Genomic DNA, 24,894 nt, shown 5'->3' with positions numbered 1-24,894 from the left:
TAATACAACATGTGAAGGGAGTATGTTAACACACAAACACACATAAACACACTCTCTCTCTCTCGCTCTCGCTCTCTCTCTCTCTCTCTCGCTCTCGCTCTCTCTCTCTCTCTCTCTCTCTCTCTCTCTCTCTTTCTCTCTGTGTGTGCATTCTGACAGGGTACAGGAATCCAGTAAACGGATGTGAATTAATTAAGTAGTCCACTAGAAAACAAAAATGCTGCAAGATCAGAAGAAATAACCAGGCCAGAGAGAGAGCGAGTGTGCCAGGAAAACAACCCTGGAGGAAATACGGTCATGTCTGCAGTGGGGATGACTGTGCCAATTTTAGTTTTTTTTTTTTGGAGAAATCCAAAAGTGTTATTAGTCAAATCTCATACTTTATTATGGTAAGCCTGTGAAACGGTGCTCAGGTAATGTAGGCCATGCATATGAATGCTTATGTGAAATGAGGTATGTATGTCTTTTCGGAGCTGCAGTAAACACCATTGCTCATTGGTGTTTATTAAACATGAATAGTTGTATTTTGTTCTCACTAGGAAAGTCACAGAACACACCCCTGGAAGTGGCTGGCAAGCAAGCAAGCCATCGACAGACCAAGAGGCTTGACCTATCTAGGTTAGTGAGACAGAGATTGGAGAGAGATGCACTGCCAGCTATTATATTAATAATAACAATGCAAAAGACAGGGATCTTAGGCTTTGCAGATTGTTTGGAGCATAGCAGTATGATTTGGCATCAGATTCAGAAAGCAAAGAAAGAGCAAGGGATCAAGTTGTTTTCCTTGATTTGGCTAATGCATTTGGCTTGCTACCACATAATCTTTAATGCAAGGCATTTGGGTTTGTCCAGGTACTATATAGGATTATTAGTCTGGTTAAAGCTTATTTTGAAGATACTCAGTTTTGTTTTATTACAGGAGAGTATATTATGTAAAATAGATGGTTGCTAGTGAAGTAGCCAGTGGTTTCTAGAGAAAATAAATGATAATCTTAGGTGGGCAAGGATGAAAGTTAAACATAATAAGTCTAGATGTTTGTCATTTGTAAAAGGGAACTTGTGCATGAAATATTATTGATGGAAAGAGACAGGATAAGCTTCTGTGTTGGGGAAACCAGTAATAGTTTTGGTAGATGTTATTTTACAGCAGTGAATGATAAAGAGCAAGTTGTGGGGCTGAAGAAAGGGATGGTGAAGGCCATTAATAGCACTCTGACATTTTTACCAGGTAAATTGAAACTGTGATGCCAGTTTGGCTTGCTGCCTCAAATTAGATGGGCATTGATAGTTTGTGAGGGTACAATCACTGAAGTAGAGAGGTTGGAGAGTTTTACGAATAAAGCTATAAGGAAGTGGCTAGAGGTGCAGTGTTGTCTAATTAGTGTTGCATGTTATAGAAGATGGCTGCTGGAGCTACCTCTGACATGGTTTGATGAGTAATTTTGATGTGCTAAGGGGAGTCGTGAGATGATTTTGTTAGGATCTAAAAACAGCTACACCAGTTACAAAAAGAGGTAGAATGGGGAAACCCCAAAAGGCAGTGCAGTTAGCTAAGAGCATTGGAGGGTATTTATCTGGTAGGCCATATCAATGCAGACGAGCAGGGCTTAGATCAGGTGATTTGTGGAAAGTGTTTAGTAAGGCCATGTCACGAGAAAGAAGGTGAATGATGAGATGTTTTACTTGTGAGCAAGACAGCATGGCACACACCAGCTGCTCCACAGGGGAAACAGGAACGCTGGCTTAGATGAGAAAATTTAGAGAAGTGGAGAAATCACCTGGGGAAAATTATGTGCAATGGAGTCATGTTGAAATTTTTCACTGGAGCAATTGACCATGTCCATCCAACTGTGCAAAACCTTGCACAGTGACTAGGTGAAGATCTGTAGTTGTAAGTTTTGTGTGGCGGTTGGGATGGTGAAGCATATTTTATCAGCATGTAAGGTTGGTTTGTCACAAAGATAATATACATGGATACATAATCAGGTGCTTAGCATCTTTATTTGATAATAAATGCATAGAAGTTAACTTGAAGTTCAGTAGTGAAAAGAACAGAATTATTAGGTTTGCACGTGAGGGGCATAAACCACATAGTCGTAGACGGAATAAAGCGAGAGATTGTAAATTGGTAGTGGGTGTAGGTACAAATCTACAGATCCCATGGTGGAATGCTTTAATTATGCTGAGGCTGACAGGGTATTATAAAAGTCAGTGCATAGTTTATTTTTTACAGTTAACAGTTCCATTTGAGGATACAATGGGTGAAGGTTTTAAAAGGGAGAAGCTGAAACATACAGACTTGGTGGAGCTGAGAGAACATGGGTGGCCTTTAGGGGAGTGGACTGATGTGTCATGCCATTTTCATCTCTAGAATGGTAGGTCCTGCTGGAACTGGTGGCCCTGAGCATGTCAGTGGGGCTCGGTGTGACCTTATTTATCAGAGAGGCCAGTAGAGATCTTATGTATAGGGGGATGCCTAGTGGCATAGCAGGTAAAATCCATGTGGAACTGTTGGCACTGTATTCGGAGTCACAGTACCAGTGAGGCTGGATACTGCCTTAGTCACTGGAGAGGCCAGTGTGGATTTTAAAGTTGAAGAAATTATTGACTGCACATGGGAAGGGCAGTAGGTAAACACAATAAGATTAACTCAGCATGTGCTGTTGGTATAGTGTGTATATGTATGGGTCTATAGTAACCGGCGGCACTGAGCATGCACTAACCATGTCAGTGGGGCTGGATACAGCCTTCATCACCAGGGACACCAATGTAGTTTTGTGTCTAAAGAGGTTTTGCATGGCGTTGGTGAGTTTGGAAGGATGTGGGTCTGGGACGCCAGACCTCAGTTCTGAGTCTTCTGGAGGTGTTGTGGATTTCAGTGAAACCCTGACATAGTGAGGTGCCTACATAATGATCCCTGGTAAGAGCTTTCAAGGTAGTGGTAAACATTATGAATAAATGGATTGGGCTTTTTTGAGTCTCTAATAGTTTGGCCAGAGGAAGGTGGAGTAGTCAAAATTTGTACTCAAGGAAAAGTACTGTTTAAAATAATAATTGCCTAAGTAGAAGTAAAAGTAGTAATTTCAATTATTACATAAGTAAAAGTAAGAAATTATGTTAAAAAAATAAATCAAGTACCAAATTACTTCATCGTTACTCATTTCCTAACACCAGGCGACAAATTTTGGACTGGTTTGGTTGGAACCGGTAGACAGACTCCAGAGTTCCAGAGCGATCCGCAGGGCTAGGAGCGAGGACGGAAACAGGGGTGGGTATCCGGGAATAGCAACGGGAATAGCAACAGGGGAATGGAACGTTCAGTATACATCTGAGGAAAGCAATAATTTGCCAGGTAGACTGAGGAAATGGAAGGCTATAAAGGAAACAGATGAGATAAACAGGTTTTGCCTGTCAGTATTCAGGAGAGGGCGAACTAGGGGTGTGGTAAGACCCGGGCTGGGTGGAATCCGTCACAGTCAACATAAAGGGAGACTTCTCAGCATACAACAAGGTTAGCTATGGTGTCCCACAAGGATCTATTCTAGGGACTTTGCTTTTTTCTTTATATATGCTAACTCTAGGTGACATTCCACTGCTACGCTGATAATATTCAGCTATAAGTCTCAGCCAAACCAGAGTACATATATCAGCTTAGTGTTATTGATGAATGCATAAAGGACATCAGAGACTGGATGTTGAGGAACTTTCGCTCACTGAATCCTGACAAAACAGAGGTGCTTCTATTAGGCACATAGACAGCTAGGTCCTCAATCTTTAATTACTCAGTGAACCTCAATGGTCTCCCAATCACATCTTCTCTAACAGTTAAAGATCTTGGAGTAATTATGGGTTCCAGTCTCTCGTTCTAAGCTCATGTAAATAATACTTCTAGGACCACCTTTCTCCACCTCAGGAACATTGCAAAGATTAGGAACACACTCTCCTTACATGATGCAGAAAAGTTAGTTCATGCATTTTTCACTTCAAGATTAGACTACTGTAATGCATTACAACCCACCACATCTGCTTAGCTCAAAAGGTGTAGGTGCTTTACTACTATCAAGAGTAGGAAAATCTACCACAGGGGGAACAGCCTTTTCCTATAAATCTCCCACACTACAGAATAACCTTTCTGTAAATGTTTGAGACTCAGACACCATCTCAATATTTCAGGCTAGGCTGAAAACCTGTACAGTGAGACATTTTGTACATCTGTACAGTGAGACATTTTATTAACTACTTCCCATCTTAGGTAAGGGGGGTAGATCTGGGGGTCCATGGGCATTAAGAGTTATGGTAAACTGGGATGTTATGATGCTGTCACTTCACCTATCTTTTGTCCCTGAAGTTTGTTGACTGAGAGCAGTTAAGTTGACGCTGACTGTTACGGAATGCTCTCCGTGCATTCTCTGTGCAACGAGAGGGTCTTGATTATTTGTCGTGTTTGTATCCACGCCTGCACACACCTGCACCTGGTTAAGTCTCGTTATGTCTATGTATTTAAAGCCAGGCTGGTGTGTGCAGTATTGTCGGTCATTGTCCATGTTTGCCTTTGTTCAGGTTTGTGTTGCTAGTCCTACGTGTATTCATGTTAACTGTTTATGTTATGTGTGAGTGCCATCGTGGTAAGCATTATATGTTAACGAACGTCTGTCAAAGTGGAAGGAGTCTGTGTGCCCTGGCCCGCGCCCAGCAGCACCCAGGCCGTTACATGACAACTGTCAACTAAGCTGACATGTTGACACTGTGTCTGTTCCCCGAGCTAAGCAGAAATACAGAAAGCAAAGGAAAACATGCCTTAATAGCAAAATTAGTACTAAAGTAACTGATTCACAGAACACTACCTGCACCTTCCATCTAAAGGTGGGTTTACTAAATGTTAGATCCCTAACATCTAAAGCACTCATGATAAATGAACTCCTAACAGATCATAGATTTAATGTACTTTGTCTAACAGAAACCTGGATCAAGCCAAATGAGTACATAGCTTTAAGTGAAGCATGTCCTTCTGGCTACAGCTATGTATACCGCCCTCATATAACTGGCCATGGAGGCGACATTGCAGTTATTTATACTGATGCATTAGGTATAAACCAGAAAGCTGGTTATGATTTCAAGTACATTCAAGTAAATTATTTTTACTAGCATAAATAATGTAGTCAGCAATAAGGAGCCCACCCAAAACATAGACATGTTTTTCTTTGTTTTCTGCTTAGCTCGGGGAACAGACACAGTGTCAATATTATGAACCTTGGGTGACATCACGTAGCGACCAGCAGGTGGATGGTTTAGCTTCTTCTGCTGGCCTCCGCTCTGTATTGTCAAAGATTAACTAGGTCTGTCATAAGATTATGGCTTATGTTACAGGAAGGGAGAGCAGCGTCCTCCCTGGTAGGATGGATACCATCCCGCCCTAAAAGGCCAGGTGGGATAGAGTAGCCTTCGATGTCTAGTGGAAACAGTGGGGCTGTCATGGTGTTGTCATGAAACACAATTATTAATTAGACTCACCTGTTGACTATTCTTTCCCTTACTACCCTCCTATTTAAGATCCCCTCCCTCGTACTCTCTTCGCGAAATATTGCCACTCTCATGTTGTATGCCAAGCCTTCCTTTTGTGCGTTTGTCCTCCTGGTTGCCGAACTCTGCCTGTTTTATATAAGCCTTGTCTTCTGCCTGCCCACTGGTCTCCTTCCAGACTCTTGTCTCTTGTCTTTGACCTTGGACAGATCACCAGTCAAACCCTCTTACTCCACTTGTAATCCTCAAGGGGCTTAAACCTCGCTCTTTAGTTTTCACCTACACCGTAAACTAAATAAAACCTCTTGCAATTGGATCCTCTCCCTCGTGAGTCATTGCAAGTTTCCATTGTCGTTCAGAGGAAGATATGCCACCCAGCCCTTTGAGTTTTGTTTCCTCTCAAGGTTTCTTGCTCATGCTCTTGAGAGTTTTTTCTTACCACTGTCGTCCTTGGCTTGCTCACTGGGGGCTTGGACTCGGGCAATTGTAAAGCTGCTTTGTGACAACAGTTGTTGTAAAAAGCTGCCACAGTTGGCCCCTCCTAGTGTCGCTGTCATGTGTCTTTGTTTTGCTTCACTTCCTTGTTGTGGTTCTGTTCCTTAGTTCCATTTTCTCCACTCCTCATGGGTTGCATCTATGTCTTGTTAAATCTTATGAGTACATGTATTTAAAACCTGCCTTGTTGCCTGTGTGTTTACTGGTCATCGTGTTAAAGCCTAGCCTCATTGTGTTATTCCAGGCCTCTGTGTTATTCCTGGATGTTCGTATTCCAAGCCTTGTGTTTTCTTTGCCTGTTTGTATTTGTTTAGTGTTAGTTCTTATCATTGCTTGTGTGATTGTTATAGCCTGCATGACGTTTTTGTCAGTGTGTGTTTTGTTTCTTTTTGCTTATTATGTATTCCCGGACTCTACACATTGGCTCACTGACCCTGGACTGTACCAACTACTCTTATTCTAAATTTGCCCTTAATAAATTTTGCTCTTCTCAGCATATGCAGCCGCCTCGTGATTGCTCCACATTACAAAAGTGCTATATAAATAAATTTGACTTTGACTTGTCTTACTTCATGTCCTGCTCCTTGTTCTGTACCTGTTGCTTCTCCTGATTTAGTTCCTAGTTCTGTGTTCCTAGCTCTGTTTTTCCCTCTATCACTTTGTCTTCCAATCTCCAATAAAACTGTTTTAAGACAATTGTCAGAGGTTTTGTTTGAAAACTGGGTTTTCCCAAATAATGACCATCTGGGTGGCCATTCTCATTATATCAAATGTTGGGCTGATGTACCTCTAAAATGAGTTGCAAACAGATACAGAACACCGCCCCCCACACGCGCACACACACACACACACACACACACACACACACACACACACACACACACACACACACACACACACACACACACAGTGCTGACACACTCTACTGTCTTGTTCTGAAAATGAGGATGGATAAAGTGAGGGATGAGTAGATGATGGAAAGCAATTGTATTGAGTAGAGGTGGGGGTCCAGTTCAGGAAATCATTTACACCATTGTACATATTCTGTATTTCTGAGTAAATACTTCTCACACATACTCAGGAGCACAGAGTGAACATCTCTAGAAGGTCATACTTAAATGAGTGAATACTCGCCAGCACAGAGTGAACATCTCTAGAAGGTCATACTTAAATGAGTGAATACTCACCAGCACAGAGTGAACATCTCTAGAAGGTCATACTTAAATGAGTGAATACTCGCCAGCACAGAGTGAACATCTCTAGAAGGTCATACTTAAATGAGTGAATACTCGCCAGCACAGAGTGAACATTCCTAGAAGAGGAATGAGTGGTTCCTATGTAAAGCATAAATGGTGCCTGGTTTTGAATCTCATTTTAGTTGCCACTTTCCTATTTAAATGTTATATTTTAATACTATTCATATTATATTAATTACTAATTTACCAATTATTAACATATACTTATTTAAGCATTATTACAATATTATATTAGAGCAGTGAAACTTTGGAGACTATCACTAATAAACCTTTTTATAATAAATATCTATCTGTAAATCTTTATAATAAATACTTTAGAACAATCTTGGAAACTAAGACCACACTCATGCACACTGGCCCACTCCTACCCAATCCCACAAACCCTTTCTAACTACATCCTCCTTTCATGCAACCACACCATCTGACACCCCTACTAGTAAGGAAACCCTCGCAGTCCCCTTATGCCCGCACACAAAAAGCTCTCTCACAGAGTCATTCTCCTCTCTCAGGAAGCTGTGTCTCCTTTTCTTTACATCCCTCTGTTTTTTAATCACTGCAAACTGGGTTGGGAAGTAGAGATGGGAACAGAGTGGGAAGAAGGAGAAAGAGGAGAGAGGGGAGCGAGAGGAGAGAGGGGAGCACTTTTCCCTTTGTCATCAGGACTCCAGTGAAGGGGAGGGGGAGAAAGGAAGAAGAGGAGCGTTCACATATGAATCAGAGCAGAGCAGAGAGACACAGAGATACCCTGAACACCATCTACTTCTCTTCATCCCTTCTGTTTCTCTGACAGGAGTCAAGGTTCTCACTGAGGTAAGGATAAGTGTGTGTGCGTGTGTGTGTGTGTGTGTGTGTGTGTGTGTGTGTGTGTGTGTGTGTGTGTGTGTGTGCACGCACACACACGCACATGTTTGTGTTTGTGCCGGCAGAGCTGTATCATTGGCAAGTGTCAACACTGCTATGGTCGCTGTGGGCGTTATGTAAGCATGCTTGTTTTATTGTGATTTTCATCTTAGTTGAGCTGCTTCAAGAATGATAATCACACACTGCACATACACGCTCACTTACGCATAGACATACTCAGATACATTCGGAGACACAGAGGCTTCTAAATACTTCATAGTATGTGTGCCAAGGGGCAATGCTAAAGTACCAAAGACGAGAACAGAAAAGGAACAAATTTTGAGTATGTGAGATCAAGTGTAAATAAAGAGAGCAAGATAAGAGAGAGAGAGAGAGAGAGAGAGAGAGAGAGAGAGAGAGAGAGAGAGAGAGAGAGAGAGAGAGAAGAAGGAGGGGAAGATTGGCAAAACGTAGAAAAGATATGAAGATTTAAGCTCATGTTCAGGCCACGATGCTCTGCAAGACCCAAAACATAATATGTACCAGCAGGAGCTTTTTTACCCTTCTTTCTTTCATTTCATTTTGCTTTTGCTTTTTTACATTTTACTTTTTTATTTCTCTAAAGAAAAACAAGGTCCCAGACTCTTATGGGGCATCTCAATTTCCATTATATACCATTTCCTTTTTCAGTCGTTTTCTTTCATTTTTCTCCTTTTCATCTCCAGCTCTGCTGTTCTCATGGGATCAGTCAGGACCCCTGCACTGTGGGTGTATCACATGACACCACAGCGAACAATTCCATCTACAAGCCCTCTGTACTCGTTCTTTAGGGTCGGGTAGAGAAAGACTGATAAAGAGAGGAGAGTGAGAGAGCAAGAAGAGAAAAAGACAAAGTGAGAGAGTCAGAGAGAAAGAATAAGACAGACAAAGCACACAACAACAACATCTATAGGAAGAGGCTCAGCGAACTAAATTAAACTAAACAAGCTGATAGAGATATAGAAGAGAACACAGCCAGGGTGAGAATCAAGCAAAGCAAAAGGATCATAACCTTCAAACTGTCAAGAAAAAAAGGACAGAATTAAATTACCCATAAACAGAAAGGGCATAAAATGTGAAAGTAAAGCCGGAGTCTGAGTTATTTATGCAGTGCTCTTAACTAGAAAATTAATTGCTGAAGAGATGTATGCATGACATATCCATGACTCCATGTCACAGAAACGTTTCCTTCCCCTTAACTGTACTCTCACTCATTCACTTTTCTGTTTCTTTTAAAAATAACACTAAAAGAAGAATAAGCAGAAATTCCAGCTTTGCTTAGTTAAAATAACTTTCTTCAATCCTATTTAACTCAGTAAGGCCGTAATGATGTCATAAATAACACTGTTGCCAAAAACAAACATGAGCATAAAAAGAACAATTTTATTATTTTTCTTGGTTGCCAAGACATTTATTCAAATTATTTCCCAAAATTATTTCTCCACTCAAAACCAAGTACTATCACGTCTATACCAAACTGAACTCTCCAATCAAATCCATATCTCACGTCTATACCAAACTAAACTCTCCAATCAAAACCATAATTTTACACCAAACTTTGTCTTCAGACCAACACCATTAAATACACATATACTACAAAATAGCAGTTATACACTGGTGAGATCAATTTACAATTCTGTCATAAAAATCTATTACTGCAATGAGAAATGGCATGTATGTATTCCCATCAACAACCTCTTTAAATGATGAACACAAAATAAAGACACAAAACACAGTTTAACATTTTTTATTTTTCACTGCACTTAAATAAACTGAAACTAAGTAAATACATAAATGGACCGTAAAAACGTATAATACAGTAAAAACATAGAATACAGTAAAATAATTTCCATGTATTTACCAACATAAAACCAATGACAAACAAAGTTTATATATAAAAAAAATAAATTGCATTTGTTCTGCCTCAGCATCCTAGGCAACACAAGCCCTGGCCAGAGAACACCAGCCCTGACCAGACAACATTAGCCCTGGCCAGAGAACACCAGCCCTGAGCAGACAACATTAGCCCTGGCCAGAGAACACCAGCCCTGAGCAGACAACATTAGCCCTGGCCAGAGAACACCAGCCCTGACCAGACAACATTAGCCCTGGCCAGAGAACATCAGCTCTGAGTAGACAACATTAGCCCTGGCCAGAGAACACCAGCCCTGAGCAGACAACATTAACCCTGTCCAGATAACACCAGCCCTGACCAGACAACATTAGCCCTGGCCAGAGAACACCAGCCCTGACCAGACAACATTAGCCCTGTCCAGAGAACATCAGCTCTGAGTAGACAACATTAGCCCTGGCCAGAGAACACCAGCCCTGAGCAGACAACATTAGCCCTGTCCAGAGAACACCAGCCCTGACCAGACAACATTAACCCTGTCCAGATAACACCAGCCCTGACCAGACAACATTAGCCCTGGCCAGAGAACACCAGCCCTGACCAGACAACATTAGCCCTGGCCAGAGAACACCAGCCCTGAGCAGACAACATTAGCCCTGGCCAGACAACATCAGCCCTGGCCAGAGAACATCAGCTCTGAGTAGACAACATTAGCCCTGTCCAGGCAGTGAGGGAAAACCCTTGTATGCCATATCCACTCCTGGCAGTCCTCAACCGTAATATCTAAACTAGCCTCCCCCATGGTCTGGAGGAGGTGAACATAGATCCAGGGGTTTTGGTCATAGACCTTCCACCGCCACCTCAAGGAAAACTTCTATATGGGGTTTAAAAAGGGAGAGAATGCAAATAGAAAGATATTATTAAATCTTGAGTTGTTCATGAACCAGCCACAAGCTAGAGAAGCCTGGTGGAAACTGACATTATCCCAAATGCCATTATATAGATTGTAGCACAGTATTGCTGTAACACACTTTTGTATTTAAATACTTGATATAGTATGACAAACGATACTTGCGCATATTCTAATCACTGATATCTGACTCTATCAGAGTTCTGCTCAAAGGGAACATGGTGGGCCTATCCCGTTACTCACATCTTATGTGGACATTATATGCAGGGATGTAAAAGGATGAGAAGACCATTGGGTGGCCATTTGAGTATATGCAGTGCCTTCAAAAGAAAAGGCGCAATGAGAGAGGCAGTCATAGTTCAAAACCAGCTACAAAAGCCTTATATCAGAGAGGAGGTGGGCGCCACATATTTATGGGAGTCGCATCAGCATCTGGGGTATCAAGAACACCTGGTGAAGAAATGTTAGCAATGGGCATATAACACTTGGGTCTAGCTTTATGGCCCCAAGAGGAAAAATTATCTTGGTTTTTTGTTGGCCCCTTGGGGGCTGTTTCTGTGTTACCGTTCCTATATTGCATAGCATCAACCCAATGGTGAATAATTTGCATACTTTCCTTCAGCTTTATGGTGTTGCTGTTTACAAGCGTTTGCCATTCTGTGCCATTAGGTCTTTGTACCAAATTGAGATGAAGGGGAAACCATTCAAATGTTAGGGTATACTTCTGTTCTGTTTTACAAATAGGCCTTTTAGTGTGGAAGCTTAAAATATGATATGTTATCCAGCAATTCAGTCAAACTTCTAAAAACATTTTGCACAAGAGCATGGTAGGATACTGCATAAAACATTAAGTATTGTACTGAGTAGAAAATGGACTTCACAGATTGCAGTTTAAACCTATTTCCCTGTGTTTGAATCAAATTTATTCTTTCCACTAAGTAATCTTTCCCTCATCCTATATGGATGGATATTTTTAATGCCCTTTACATCTCAAAACGTTTAAAAATTCATCCATACTTTCAGACAGTCATTAAAAAAAATAAAAAAATTAAAAAAATTAAATAAATAAATAAAACCAGCTGCCAGATAATCTACAAAGAATCTCCAGTTTTGGTTTTGGTTTTAATTACTTTCTTCTTGCAGTTTCAGAAGCTCCTTTGAAATCTGCAGTTATAAATAGAGGCACATATATTCAAAGCAAATCTCCTGTCTCTTTAGAGAGCTACTTCAGTCTCTTAGCCTCTCGCTCTCAGACAGCTTTAGAACAGACTGTCAAAGCCAAAAAATCATTAGATCCCACAATGAAATTGGATGGCTTTTTTGTGTGAATATTTCTTTCTGAACAAAAGCAAATATTTCTTCCTATCAGCGGATCATCGGTTAGGAAGTGTCTGGTGTTGGTTCTTTTCCCTGTCTCCATCTCCACACATCTTTCTCTCTGTTTTCATTCTATTTCCTCCAGCTTATCTATTCTGCTCGTTTTCATTCCATCCCCCATTTGACTCATCCTGCCCTCTCAGCAGATGGTCTGTTAGAACGTCTTGAAATACTGTTTCTCTGCTCTGTAGTGCCATCTGCTGGTTTGGACTTGTTGCCAAGAGCACTTGAACATTGTTTCGATTTCCAACAAATAGATTTGACTTAAAAGAGTTTTCAATGGTGATGTACCACCAGTGCTGTAATGTAGCCTAAGATCCACGTCCAGCTGTTTGTATTAGTGTTCTTGAGAAAATGTGATCTTTAGAGTTAGAGTCGCTTAGATGCCTCAATTTATCAACCCACTGCTCTTTCAATCAAGCTCATCTGTCTCCATCACTGCTCTTAATTAATTATGAGATACAAATCAAAATACTGCAGGCATTTCCCAGGATTTCAAGTTTTAAAAGATCTGAAGAAAACGTTCGTTTGATCTTTTTTTGTGAATGAGAAACTGCAAAATTGAACATGACATCAGTGTAAAACAAATAGACCAAATTACAGTTCACAAAATCTGCCTGATAGAAGGAAAAATATGTACCTCACAGTGGAGTTGCAGAAATCACACAATGAAAATAAATATGAACACAGTAATGAGACTAAAGGTGACTTTGATAAAATATTCAATCATCAACCCTTCCTTAATGATTTAGCCTGCATCACTTCTTTTTTTTGCAGCCAGAGGATCACTATTCTACTACTTACAGAGTCAAGATGAATCTCTCCTGGAGCCTTTACCTGGCAGTGACCCTCATCTCCAGTCCTCATTCATTCTCTGACCTGGCACCTGAAAACGAGGTGCCACTGCACCCCACAACTTGGATGGGGGAGGGAAAAATCACACCTGTTCATCTGGCCAAAGGGCGGACTCGCAGGTACTAGATTAAGAATATACATTCAAAACAGCGATAGTGCCTATCTTTGGGTGCTGAGAGGAGAAACACTACAAACACTACAAACATTCTCTACTGCACATCCAAGGCAGATGAAAGTACTGAATGTGAAGTGTACCTTGGTCATTGTAAGAAGTGCACAACTACCCAGACCACACTGAGCTCTGATGTAAAAGAAAACCTCACTATTGTGTCTTTATTAATCCAATGATGAACAGCACATTTTCAAGAATTAACCATTTTCAGTAACTCTTTATGTTCAAAAATCCAGTAAAACATTTTTAGAGGTGCTAAAAAGCACATCTTGAACTATAAAGAAACAGTGAGAGAACGTCATTGTACATTCTTATGAAATTAAGTGTGTGCTTAGTTCACTCATTTGACAGCTGGTTAGGAGTTCTTGCCGTTTTAGGAGTTATGATTCATATTAACTTATCCATTAAGAGACAATTTTCTTCTCTACTTAATTTTTTTCCCGGTGAAGTCAAAAATTGCCAGGTAATTAAACTGTTGAACAGGATCATATTCACCAGACAGAGACAAAATCACAGAGCAGAGAGAGACAGCAGGTGTTGTGACAGTAATAGCTGATTGTAAAATTACCCAGCCTCATCTGTAGGTTCAAGGTGAGGGACAATGTTAAGCATTACACTGCTGAGGGTTTTGCAGACTACACACAGCCCCCTTCCTAAGTATGCCAGTGACAACCAGATTTACATCAGTGTTATGAAAATAGACTTTCCTAAGCAATATGAAAAATATACACAAGTTTTAGTAATTGTGCCAGTATAAAAAGAGAAGGTTAAATAGGCATTCTCTGAAGTTGGCCTCAATTTACAGCACTTGAGATATTCTGGTTATTACATTATGTAGACATGAAAGTGGCTGTTGTACAAATCGCTGTTGTACATTTGCAAACCTTGAAGATGCATATATTTGATCAGCACTTTTCTAACAACAGCCATTCAAAAACCTTTTTTTTCAGTATTTCATAAGAAAATTAACACTGATAAAATACAATGCTCAAACACTGCAAATGTTTAGAGTATACACTGTGTTTAGACTTTGTTTAGACTGTGACTTGCTTAAACTATGTGACTTCACTGCAGCCAAAGGAACCTCAGGAAATAAAGGAATAATTTATGATCCACAGACATATAATAGCATAATTTATACATTATAAATATTCTGTACCACACGAAAAACATCATATAAAAGCATCAAGATATGCCTGTACAGACACCTATTTTGGTGAGATCACTCCTGTTCAAGGGAGTTCCTTACTGTTCCTTAACATCATAACACCTTCCCACCACAAAGTAGCAATGACACAAGAAAAGCTTTTCTGATTTTTTTTTACCTGAATGTTTGTGTATGACTATAACTGTACTTCAGTTGTCATCTGCGTTACAGAGACAATAAATCAGGCACTAATATGGATGGCATTAAATCATATATATATTAATTCTGTATTCTACATTCATTCTCTATGTGTAATCCTTTGGTGGAATTACAAGTCCTAATATTTCAAATGTTTTTCAGGCTGTATTTCACATTACAGAAGAAGACTCTGACAGTTAGTGTTAGCCCCTGTTCTGTCACTATAGAATGGAGCCTGAGTGCACGTGCTCTGAAGGACAAACCACCAAAGAATCCTCACTGTGAGTGAGTGAACGTGTGTGTGTGTGTGTGTGTGTGTGTGTGTGTGTGTGTGTGTGTGTGTGTGTGTGTGTGTGTGTGTGTGTGTTAATATCTAATCATATCAGATTTGAAAATATATTTAAAATTGGTTAATTTGTTCAAAATCCAGTATTATCTTTAATATTCTGTTTGAAAATTTTCATTTTTGTTTAGAATTTACACTTTTACATTTTTACATAATACACATGTTGCGAAAGTAAAGTAGACTGCTGTCAAATGCAATAGACACAGAGAAAAAGAGAGGGGGGGAGAGAGAGAGAGAGAGAGAGAGAGAGAGAGAGAGAGAGAGAGAGAGAAAGATGGGGACTGCTTAATATAGCACATAATACCACACAGCATAAGTCATCTCTTTACATTCTCATGATGTGATTTGATGTTTTATCCTTTCCACACTTCTCCTCTCATCAGTCAGTCAAAACAGTATTATGAAGTCATAAAGATACATAAAAATAAATAATTTAGTCTGTGAAATCAAGGGTCCTCATCTGCTGCTTTAAATTAATCATTTGCTCTCAAAATTCCCAACAAAAGTAATGAATGTTTTGGAAAATTCTATCTTTTTGGAAATTGTTTTGCTTATTCTGTTCTTAATTAGTGTTTAATATTAATCTGGCATATTCCTCTGATCTGCAGTGAGCTCCAGGAAGAGCATGCCTGAAATGTGGTGGAAAGGCCTTGGAATGGAGACAATAATTCACACTTACACAGGCAAAGCTGTGGACACCTATTCAGGCCCGGCCTATGAAGCATCCTCCTTGTACATAGTGAGCCTGAGGTCAACAGAGCAGGACACACAAGTGACTGTTTACCTGCAGGAAGGACCCAGACCCTCAGGAGCTTTTCCAGAGCTACCATCTGACTCTCAAGTGCACATTCTGGGGGTGGGGTTGACGAGCGTCACCGTGAGCTGGGCCCCAAGCCCATCCATCATCAGAACATCACTCCACAGCAAAAAAGTGCCCTACGGGTACTGCGTTTTAGTCAACCTCAATCACAACTACAGAAACCTATGTGCTGCCCATGAGGAGATCAGAAAAGAGCTAGAGAGTGACAAAAAAAGAGAAAAAAAAGACAAGCAAGGAAAAGATTTGGTACTGCCGATTCTTAATGCATGGCGGTGGCAGCATTGGGACACTCTTGAGGACCGTGATTCCTCAGCTGTGGCAAGGTCAGATAGTTTTAAAGGTTGTGTGTGTAGGGAGGCTGAGAGTGTATGCACTATCTCTGGTTTGCTTCCAGACACACGGTACTATGTTGATGTTTTTCTGATAGACCGCATAAATGGCACAAATGTAGCATACACTGGAACTTTGGCACACACTCATGAAGAGGCTTGGCAGGCTGTGACCCCCTTACAGGAAGGGCAAATGCAGAGGGTGAGTGTGAGAGCAGGCTCAAAGAATTCCCGCCACTTCCGTTTTCGACCACGCGGGTGGCATCGGAATGGTATTCTCACTCTGCAATGCTGCAATGCCAGACACAAAGCCAAAGTTGACGTCTTTAGTAGAGGAAAACGTCTCTTTTCTAAAGAGGTGGATAACCAGTTGGCTCAAATATGGTTGGAGGGAGGCCCTTCTTATCTAATTCGGCTGCAGGCCTTGGGGGGCAACCCTAAACGCAAGCTAGACCTGGAAACTTCGAGGGTCTTTCTCAAACTGCAAGTGTCATCAGCATATCATTGCAGGGCACCACCAATACTCCCACCAACTCTGCATCTGAAGTCTTTTAATAAGCTGCGCAGCTGCAGCTCCGTCACATTGGCTTGGATGGGAACCGAGGAACGTAGCCTGTACTGTCTTTACCAGAGACGCATTACAGACCAGAACAAAGAGAACAGCACAGATCACTGCCTGGGGCCTGAGTCTCGCCCTGCCACTGAGCAAGTACTCTGCAAGTACTTCCAGGATCTTGACCCACGTCGGGCAGTCACAACTGCAGTGATCAGGGGGCTGGATCCAGGTGTTTTGTATGTATTTGATGTCTATCTTATGAGACGCTGGGGCCTGCCAGTTAAGTATCACAGTAAGACAGTGAGGACCAGAAAAGAATGCTGAGAGATGAAAATGAAGGCATCTAAAACAATCCACTGCCAGTCAAGGAGCAGATCACATTGACTGCTGGAATTGCACAGAAGTCATGATGAAGTAATTGTGCATGGGAATAAACTGATAAACTCTGAGATATGGCACTGTGTGACCACACAAACATACACACACACAGGTTAGACACACCAGCAAAATCTAACTTACTGTACATTGTTGTTTTAATGTGTCATTATGCAATAATGATGTGTTGTTTATTTCAGGCTATTTAATTTCAGGAGGGCAGTAAAATGTTTCTCACCTTCCTTGCAATAAAAGACTGCCATCCATGCAGTCTGTGGGCTACAAACAAGAACCAATAGCACAAATCAATATATACTACAGAATGGGGAATTAAGGAAAACAAGCGTGAGAGCAAGAGAGGAAATGAGAAGAGCTTGCATAGTGTGTCAGTCATGATCTGCTAAGGCATGCAGCAGAGAATTAAACGGTATGATACATTGTGTTTGATGTGGTTACTGTGTATGACACGATTGCATGAAACATTAAAACATGGCTATCAAATATAAAACATTGGGATGTGCTGAGTTTACTTTTTTTAATGAAGATGATGACAGAAAAGGACTATACCACACATTTATCTAAAATAATGAGGTAATGGCTCTGTAACAGACTACTACAGAATTCTGACTACCATGGGAAGGTATTGCTTTGTATTAACTAAACATTCCATCAGCTGTCTTTAGGAAAGGTAGAAAAGGTTCAAGAAGCACGTGATCCCTAAGTAGCTGCAACTGCCAATGATAAATAGTTTTTTTAGGTGCTAGCTCCTGACTGTAAAACTAAAGAATTATACACTGATATGGTTCTGACCCAAATCCTGTGTTGAAACTAGTCCTTGAATGATTTCCTATGAACATACAGGCAAATGGACATTATCAGACGTGATTTTTTTTTTTGCTTTTGCCTTCCACAAGAATTTGTACTCCATGGATACGTTTATGAATACACAGAGTTTAACTTGGGAGACAGTGACAGCACCATCTCAGTATGAAATTTCCCTGTGAACTGCATAAAATAATGATACAATTATAAAGTTTGGTATAGGAAAACAATATGAATTTTAAAAAAAGCAAAACAGCATATGAACTTAACGTACCAGCACACCATGTCACGGGATGCTCCGGGTCCACTCCGGAGGAGGAGGGAAACACCCCCAGGAATTTCTTGGGGGGGGCCTAAGAACCTGGTCCGAGGAAGACCGATGTGCCCCGCAACAACCAGGAAGAGGGCGGTTGCGTGGAGCCAGCAGGACCCTCGGAGGGCAGAGCTGCAGCCTGAGATCTTTCTCATCAGCAGACTCTGCCCAAAGCCTCGGAGGCAAATCGCCTCTGGGGCGCTCCTGAAGCAGGGGAGAAAGGAGGACCGTTCAGGTAAGGAGCACGGTCGGAACCGGGGTGGACCTGCACTCCTGGTACACATTAAACAATGCCTGCGCAGGTTGCAGGCACTGCAGCACCATGAGATGTTTGCACTTCTGTGTTTTTTGAGCGCTTCATAGCACGGGGAAGACGAAGGACTGATCCGAGAGAGGCAGACACTCTGCCTCTCTCCCTGTCTGGTGAGGGTCTCCCAGGGAGGAGGTTTCTAGCCCGTCTAGCCGGGCGTGGTTGTATTGTGCTTTTGTGTTTGCGCAGCAGCCCGGAGTTTGCTATCCGGGAGAGGGAAGCATCGGGAACCTCACACCCTGGGAGGGGTCGTCGTCAGGGAATGTCTCCCCCTGCTTGTCATGAGGAGCTTACCAGACTGCCCTGAGGGAAGCAGAGATCCCACCTCCCTCTCTCCTGTTGAGGGGTCTCCCGCGCCGTCGGTTCCTGGGCCACCTTGTGTTGGGTGGGCACCAGGCATTGCCATAGCGTGTGTGTGTGTTTGCACACGGCAGCTCGGGGTTCACAGTCCTGGGAAGGACGCGCCGGGAGCCGCGCCCCTTGGGAGGGGGTTCTGTCACGGGACGCTCCCCCCCCACCACGCCCCACAAGTCACGTGGTACGGTCTGCCGCGTACAGGAGGTTTCACCTTGTTTGTAACCATGCCCTTTGTAAGTGCACACACCTGTACGGGGATTAATGTTTTGTGTCTTTTGTCTATTTAAATCTCTGACAGTGTGTGTACTGTGTTGATCATTGTTAGTCTGCTGTTAAATGTAAAACGCGTATGTAATCGTCGTTCAGTTTTATTAGAGTGTATGAGTCATGTCTTTCGTTCATGTTGTATATGAGTGCCACTGTTGTTGTTTGTGTTTTTTATTAATAAATGTGTCACTTCATCGAGGGAGTCTGTGCGTCCTGCTCCACGCCCATCAGAACTCGGGCCAGCAGATTCGTTCCACACCAACACTCAAAATCTTTCGAGACTGATCTGGAAGTTCTATTAATTACTGTCACGGAATGCTTGCCTCCCGTGAGCCACGTGGTTTGGCCAGCCATGTGTAATGGGAGGATCTGTCTGTGGCCACACCTGCACCTTGTTTGTTTATATGTATTTAAACCCGTGTCGAAGTGTGCAGACTGTTGGTCATTGTTGATGTGACATGTTAATGTGAAATGGTGAAGTAAAATTTTTTGTTCTCGTTATTGTTAACTGTAATTGTTTATCATGTTTGTTTAATGTTAACCGTTTTACGTTCATGTCTCTTGTTTGTAACACACGTGTGCCGTTCTCGTCGTATGTTAACAAATGTTCGTCCACGTCGCTGGAGCCTGTGCATCCTGCCCCTTGCTTTTCGGCATTCGGGCCACTCCGCGTTACAAAATGACCAACCACCTCAGGACGCCTACTCCCTCGACGAAAAACGGACTTCCTAGCGGGAGGTGTGTAGGCACCCCCCGCACTGCTGCCTGGATCCCAGGACATTGGGGAGAGGACCGCGACTGCTGTCCGTGTCTTCTCCGGAAACCGAGGGGAACACCCCCAGGAATTTCTTAGGAGGGGTGAGGCTGTTGAGCCCTTTCCGAGGAGGACCGAGGGGCACCACGATGACTAAAAAGAAGGTGGTCGGGTGGATGGAACCAGCAAGATCTCTTGAGTCTCTTCCCTTCAGCAGACTCGCCAGCGAGACTGGAAGAGTCTGCCTAAAGCCTCGGAGGCAAACCGCCTCTGGGATGCTCTTAGAGCGGCAGGAGAGAGGAGGACCGTTAGGGGAGGTAGCACGTTTGGAACCTGGGCGGAAGTGCACCGCTGCATGTCTGTTGAGGCCAAGGACACGTCAAGGCACCTGTGAGGACGGCGGGCACCACGTCACAGCGCCTTATGTTTGTGTGGGCGCTATTGTTTGTTTGTCTATGCGCCTTTTATATGTTTACAGGCGCAAAGTCGTCAAGAGCGTATCGGACCGCTCTGAGAGAGGCAGGGAAGCTGCCTTTCTCCCTCTCACTGCGAGGTCTCCCTTGCTGGTGGCACCTGGCCCGCCTAGTACTGGGTGGGTGCTGGGCATTGCCGTGCTGTGTGTTCTGTGTTTACGTGTACACGGCGCCCGGAGGTTCGAGTTCATTGGACGGACGAGACCGGAGCCACGCCCGTGGGGAGGGGGTTCTGCCACAGAACGCTCAGCTCCCGCGAGCTACGTGGTTTGGCCAGCCACGTGTAGTGAGAGTATCTGTTTGTGGCCACACCTGCACACCTGCACCTTGTTTGTTTATATGTATTTAAACCTGTGTCGAAGTGTGCAGACTGTCGGTCATTGTTGATGTGACATGTTAATGTTAAATGGTGATGTTAAATGTTTTCGTTCTCGTGATTGTTAACTGTATTCGTGTTTGTTTAATGTCTCTTGTTCGTAACACATGTGAGTGCCGCTGTCCTCATATGTTAATAAATGTTCGTCCACGTCGCTGGAGCCTGTGCATCCTGCCCTCTGCCCTTTGGCACTTGCGCCACTCCGTGTTACAATTACATAATACCTGAACTGATCTCTTACCTTTCTATGGCCTTTCAATTAATGGATTGATTCTGACATCTGCAAATACACCAATGGCTTATACTCCTGCTTCCAAAAGATCTTCTGAAGCATTATTTAGAAGAACATCATCAACCACTCTGAAGAATCTCTGGATGCTCCCTAATGAGAGGTCTTAATTATATTCAATAAAATGGTTTTATGACTTAGCAAGTGTAGTGGGAGCTGTGTAGTGGGAGCTGCAGACCCCGCTCCAGCAATGAACCCTAAGGTAACCCAACACCCCTTAAAGAAGGTCTCCTTATCAAGATGCTTTAGAACACCAGACTCTGCCCTAATACCCAACCAGACCTTCACCCCTCGGACAACTCATAACACACACTCTGAGAGGCCTCCTTGACAAATGTCAGAACTCTTGGTTCTACAAAAAAGGGCATTCTCTTATCAGGTCTTCAAAGCTACTCTGTAAGCAAGGTTTATTACCCTGCAAGGACACATGGCCCAAAACTTTATGACCCAAGATCTGGGTTGAGGAATTAACAGACCATAAATACTCCGCTTGGAATTTGAGGGTGACTTCACAATCCAGAAAACATAGATCAGGAAAAAACGTATAAATGGGTGTATTCTTGAAGGTTTACTGGAATTTGACAGTTCCCAAAGGAAAGGCCTTCTCGCAAGCATCACAACAAGACCAGATTCATATACAGGATATAAGTTCATCGAACTTTCATGAGTGCAACAACATTTTATAGTCCATACTAATTGTACAGATGATGGATCCATAGCACCCCTCAGTGACTATAACAGCCTCCCCAATCTGCACTTATTGACCATGTATGGCCAACAAAGCATTGTGATATACATAACAGTCTCAGTACGCTCAATTCTGAGTGAGATCTAACTAGCCAGCACCACTGAACTGTTATGAAACTCGCTCTCTACAATTATGTTAACTTTTCTTATGCCTTGCTAGTTCAGTCATTCACAAATTTATTATATCCATGCCTTAACCCCATTACCCTAGTGCATATTAACTTTTATATGTGTATGACTTCATACAAAGTATAATATACAGAGGAAGATTTGAATTATTAATACTAGGACAGCGCAATATGTGTGTAATAATTATGCTCTTTCTTTATCTATTTCTCTCTTCTATCTCTCTAAGTAACTTGCCCTGTCTCTAAGTAGTGTATTTCTTGATGAAAATGTAACTGCTTTCTTATATATAATTGTGCGCTTTATATTGCTTATAAAAATGTCAGCACTCTATAAATATTTGGATCAAAGTGCTCAGGTGAATAGGGGTAACTGAACCCACCTGTTAAACTTTAAAAGACATATATCTCATAACCAAATATCACTACCTAGTTGTTTTATTCCTCTCTCATTTTTGTTAAATTTGTTTAATCAAACCCAGAGATGAGACAAAGGAGCATGAATATGTATAAGCAAATCTATATATAATATCTCTTCCCAGGATTATACAAATTGAGGCTCTGAAACAAAGAGTTAAATAAGGTGGTAAAAGTTTGAGTAAAACTTGAGTTAAAGTTGGATCCAGGAAAGATGAAGTTGGAACCTCTTGCGAGAATTAAGTACTTATAATAGTGTCTTATTTTATGTCTGTCTTGTATTTCATATGTTAGTCTGTCATATCCTGTTTAATCTGCTTTCCACTACTCCATCAACGTAGTTGAATTTTAGTTTTTGCATTATTGTTAAAATTAGAATTAATCCTGTTTGGCCAACAGTAATTAGTGCTAATTAGTCAACCTTAGATTTCTACAAAGCTACGTCCAGGATATGCTCTCTCATTGACACCTGCAAAGTCCAGGCACCTTTTCCATATCAGCTCTATACCCCCTGTGAAGCTCAGGCTTGTCAGTTCTGGACAACTAATGGCAGAGAGATGGTTCGGGATCAGGAATTAATTCCAGCCGACCCCGTTCACAGCTAAACTCCACTGAATCCCTTTGCAGGGGGACCAACCATTCTGTCTCTCGAACTGGAAGTAAGAGCTATATTTTCCATTCGAATACTATCTCGAGTTGCTGGTTGTTCTTTTTGGTTTTGAAAGTATCATTCTTATGGTTTTGGTTGGTTTGTGTGCAACCATGATTCCATGTTGATATTGATCCATGTTGATAACCATACTGAATCTCTGAAATGTTTTGTACATATGGCAGGGTTATCCTTTTGCTGGTTGTTTGTTTAGATTGCATGTTAGAAATGTTACTTTGGAAGGATCTCCTGATGAAGCTGCATCAGAATCTGTTTTTTCACCTCTTGTGTAGTTCACCGTTTGTTGACTTTGTGACAAGGATGTACAAAAATGTGAGATTTTTCTCTTTCTGGGCTTTTTCTGGGTGAATTGGACTTCAGCAAATGTGTTAATAAGTAGTTCATGTGTTCATTGGCCTTCTTCGCATTTCTTGATCATGAAGCCGTCATCTACATAGCGTACCCATAGTTTCGGATTGATTTGTGGACTAACTTTCTGTCCCAGTTTCTGCATTGTGATTTCTGCAAGAAATCCTGATATAAGGGATCCTATCGGTGTTAGGACAAGGGAGGTTACTAAGAAAACCAGTGAGCTGCAGAGATAACTCATCGTTACAACATGGATGACCTGATTGCCCAGTGGAATAATCAACATCTCGTTAAATTATTGTGTCACTAATGTGTTGGTGCCCCGTGGTGTCTTGGTTAGTAGTCATGTGTGCCACGGTAGACGCAGCTCTGAGTTTGTAATATCACTCTCAGATGTAGATACGAGCTGTCCTAAATAGGTATAGTCATGTATGTTACTCACCCATAGACAGATTCCTTATCTGCTCCATTGCTTCCAAATCGATGCATATGAGCTGTTCAGTGGATTCAACCTCAGCTTCAGTAACATCCATGTGGTTAGCTATGTCATGAATGTGTTGCCTGTGAATACTATGAAATTTTAAATACATTCATATTACATTCTTCTTTCATTAGGAAGGTTTTGAGACTTCGTTTAAATTAATTTGTGGGAAACACAGGATTAAAACTAACATTTGGTACCAGCTGTTCTAAGTAGCCATAGACATCTCCGTTATTGACCCAGAGGTGGATTGCTGGTCAGCTATATTGCTTCCAGATCGATGTACATGAGCTGTTTAATGGCTTCATCTTCATGATCGATAGCAACCATTACATGGTTTGCTATAAAGAGGGAAAAAGAAAACATTTGGTGTCATATATAAGGGATTTTTGGGTGGTAAATATGCTTTCAGATGTTCTTTGGAGTGCAATGTGTTCTTAATAATTACTGCTTTAAGATGTGTTAGTAGGTAATTTCATTACTCACCCAGAGGCTGGACATTTGGTGTTTCCATCTTCTGCAGGTGGATGTTCATGAGCTCTCTAATGGCTTCAGCCAGAGTCTCAACATGCACAACAGTCATCACTGGGTTTCCTGATCATGTATTAATGAAGGCAGGTTAGTATTTATACTGAGTTCTGTTCATGTTTTAACATGAACCATTAGCAGAATTTTTCCAGTTCTGTTACTTTCACCATGACATAAGTTAATTTCCTTCATTTAGCAAATGTCTGGTGGGTGGAGTCTCCTCCAAGAGGAAGTTTATGACCTCGTGAAGGGCTTCAGCTTCAGTATTGCCATCCATCATCACCTTCAAAGTCTTATATTCTGCTTTGACATTAATATATATTGTCAGTTTTGTAGAGGTTTCACTTTCCTAATAGTAGTTGTTTTTTTCTCACCCAGAGGAGTGAAATTAAAATTTCCAACATTTCTCTAATTGTGACATCCTCCAGTTCAATAATAATTCAATTATATATATATATATATATATATATATATATATATATATATATATATATATATATATATATATATATATAATGTGAATAATTATA

At 41.6% G+C, this 24,894-nt stretch overlaps 1 protein-coding gene across 2 annotated transcripts; it reads left to right on the top strand.

Annotated features, from left to right (window-relative positions):
- Positions 1-7,920: 7,920 nt before the first annotated feature.
- On the top strand, positions 7,921-17,575 carry ndnfl (neuron-derived neurotrophic factor, like). 2 transcript variants are annotated; one of them, XR_014125618.1, is made up of 5 exons: positions 8,007-8,081; positions 13,067-13,263; positions 14,824-14,942; positions 15,616-17,202; positions 17,288-17,575. XR_014125618.1 is itself a non-coding variant. In XM_027029542.3 (4 exons), the coding sequence occupies exons 2-4, from the start codon at positions 13,103-13,105 to the stop codon at positions 17,034-17,036; spliced, it is 1,701 nt and encodes a 566-aa protein (XP_026885343.2). In that variant the 5' UTR covers positions 7,921-8,081; positions 13,067-13,102; the 3' UTR covers positions 17,037-17,575. The 2 variants fall into 2 exon arrangements, 1 of the variants encoding a protein (XP_026885343.2); XM_027029542.3 differs by having other exon boundaries at positions 7,921-8,081; positions 15,616-17,575.
- Positions 17,576-24,894: the final 7,319 nt, after the last annotated feature.

The sequence above is a fragment of the Electrophorus electricus genome, chromosome 10 (assembly GCF_041902795.1).
Source record: "Electrophorus electricus isolate QZ-2024a chromosome 10, ASM4190279v1, whole genome shotgun sequence".
In the NCBI taxonomy this organism is placed as follows: Eukaryota; Metazoa; Chordata; class Actinopteri; order Gymnotiformes; family Gymnotidae; genus Electrophorus; species Electrophorus electricus.
Note: the sequence above shows the minus strand (reverse complement) of the source record. Positions and strands in the feature narration are given on the sequence as shown.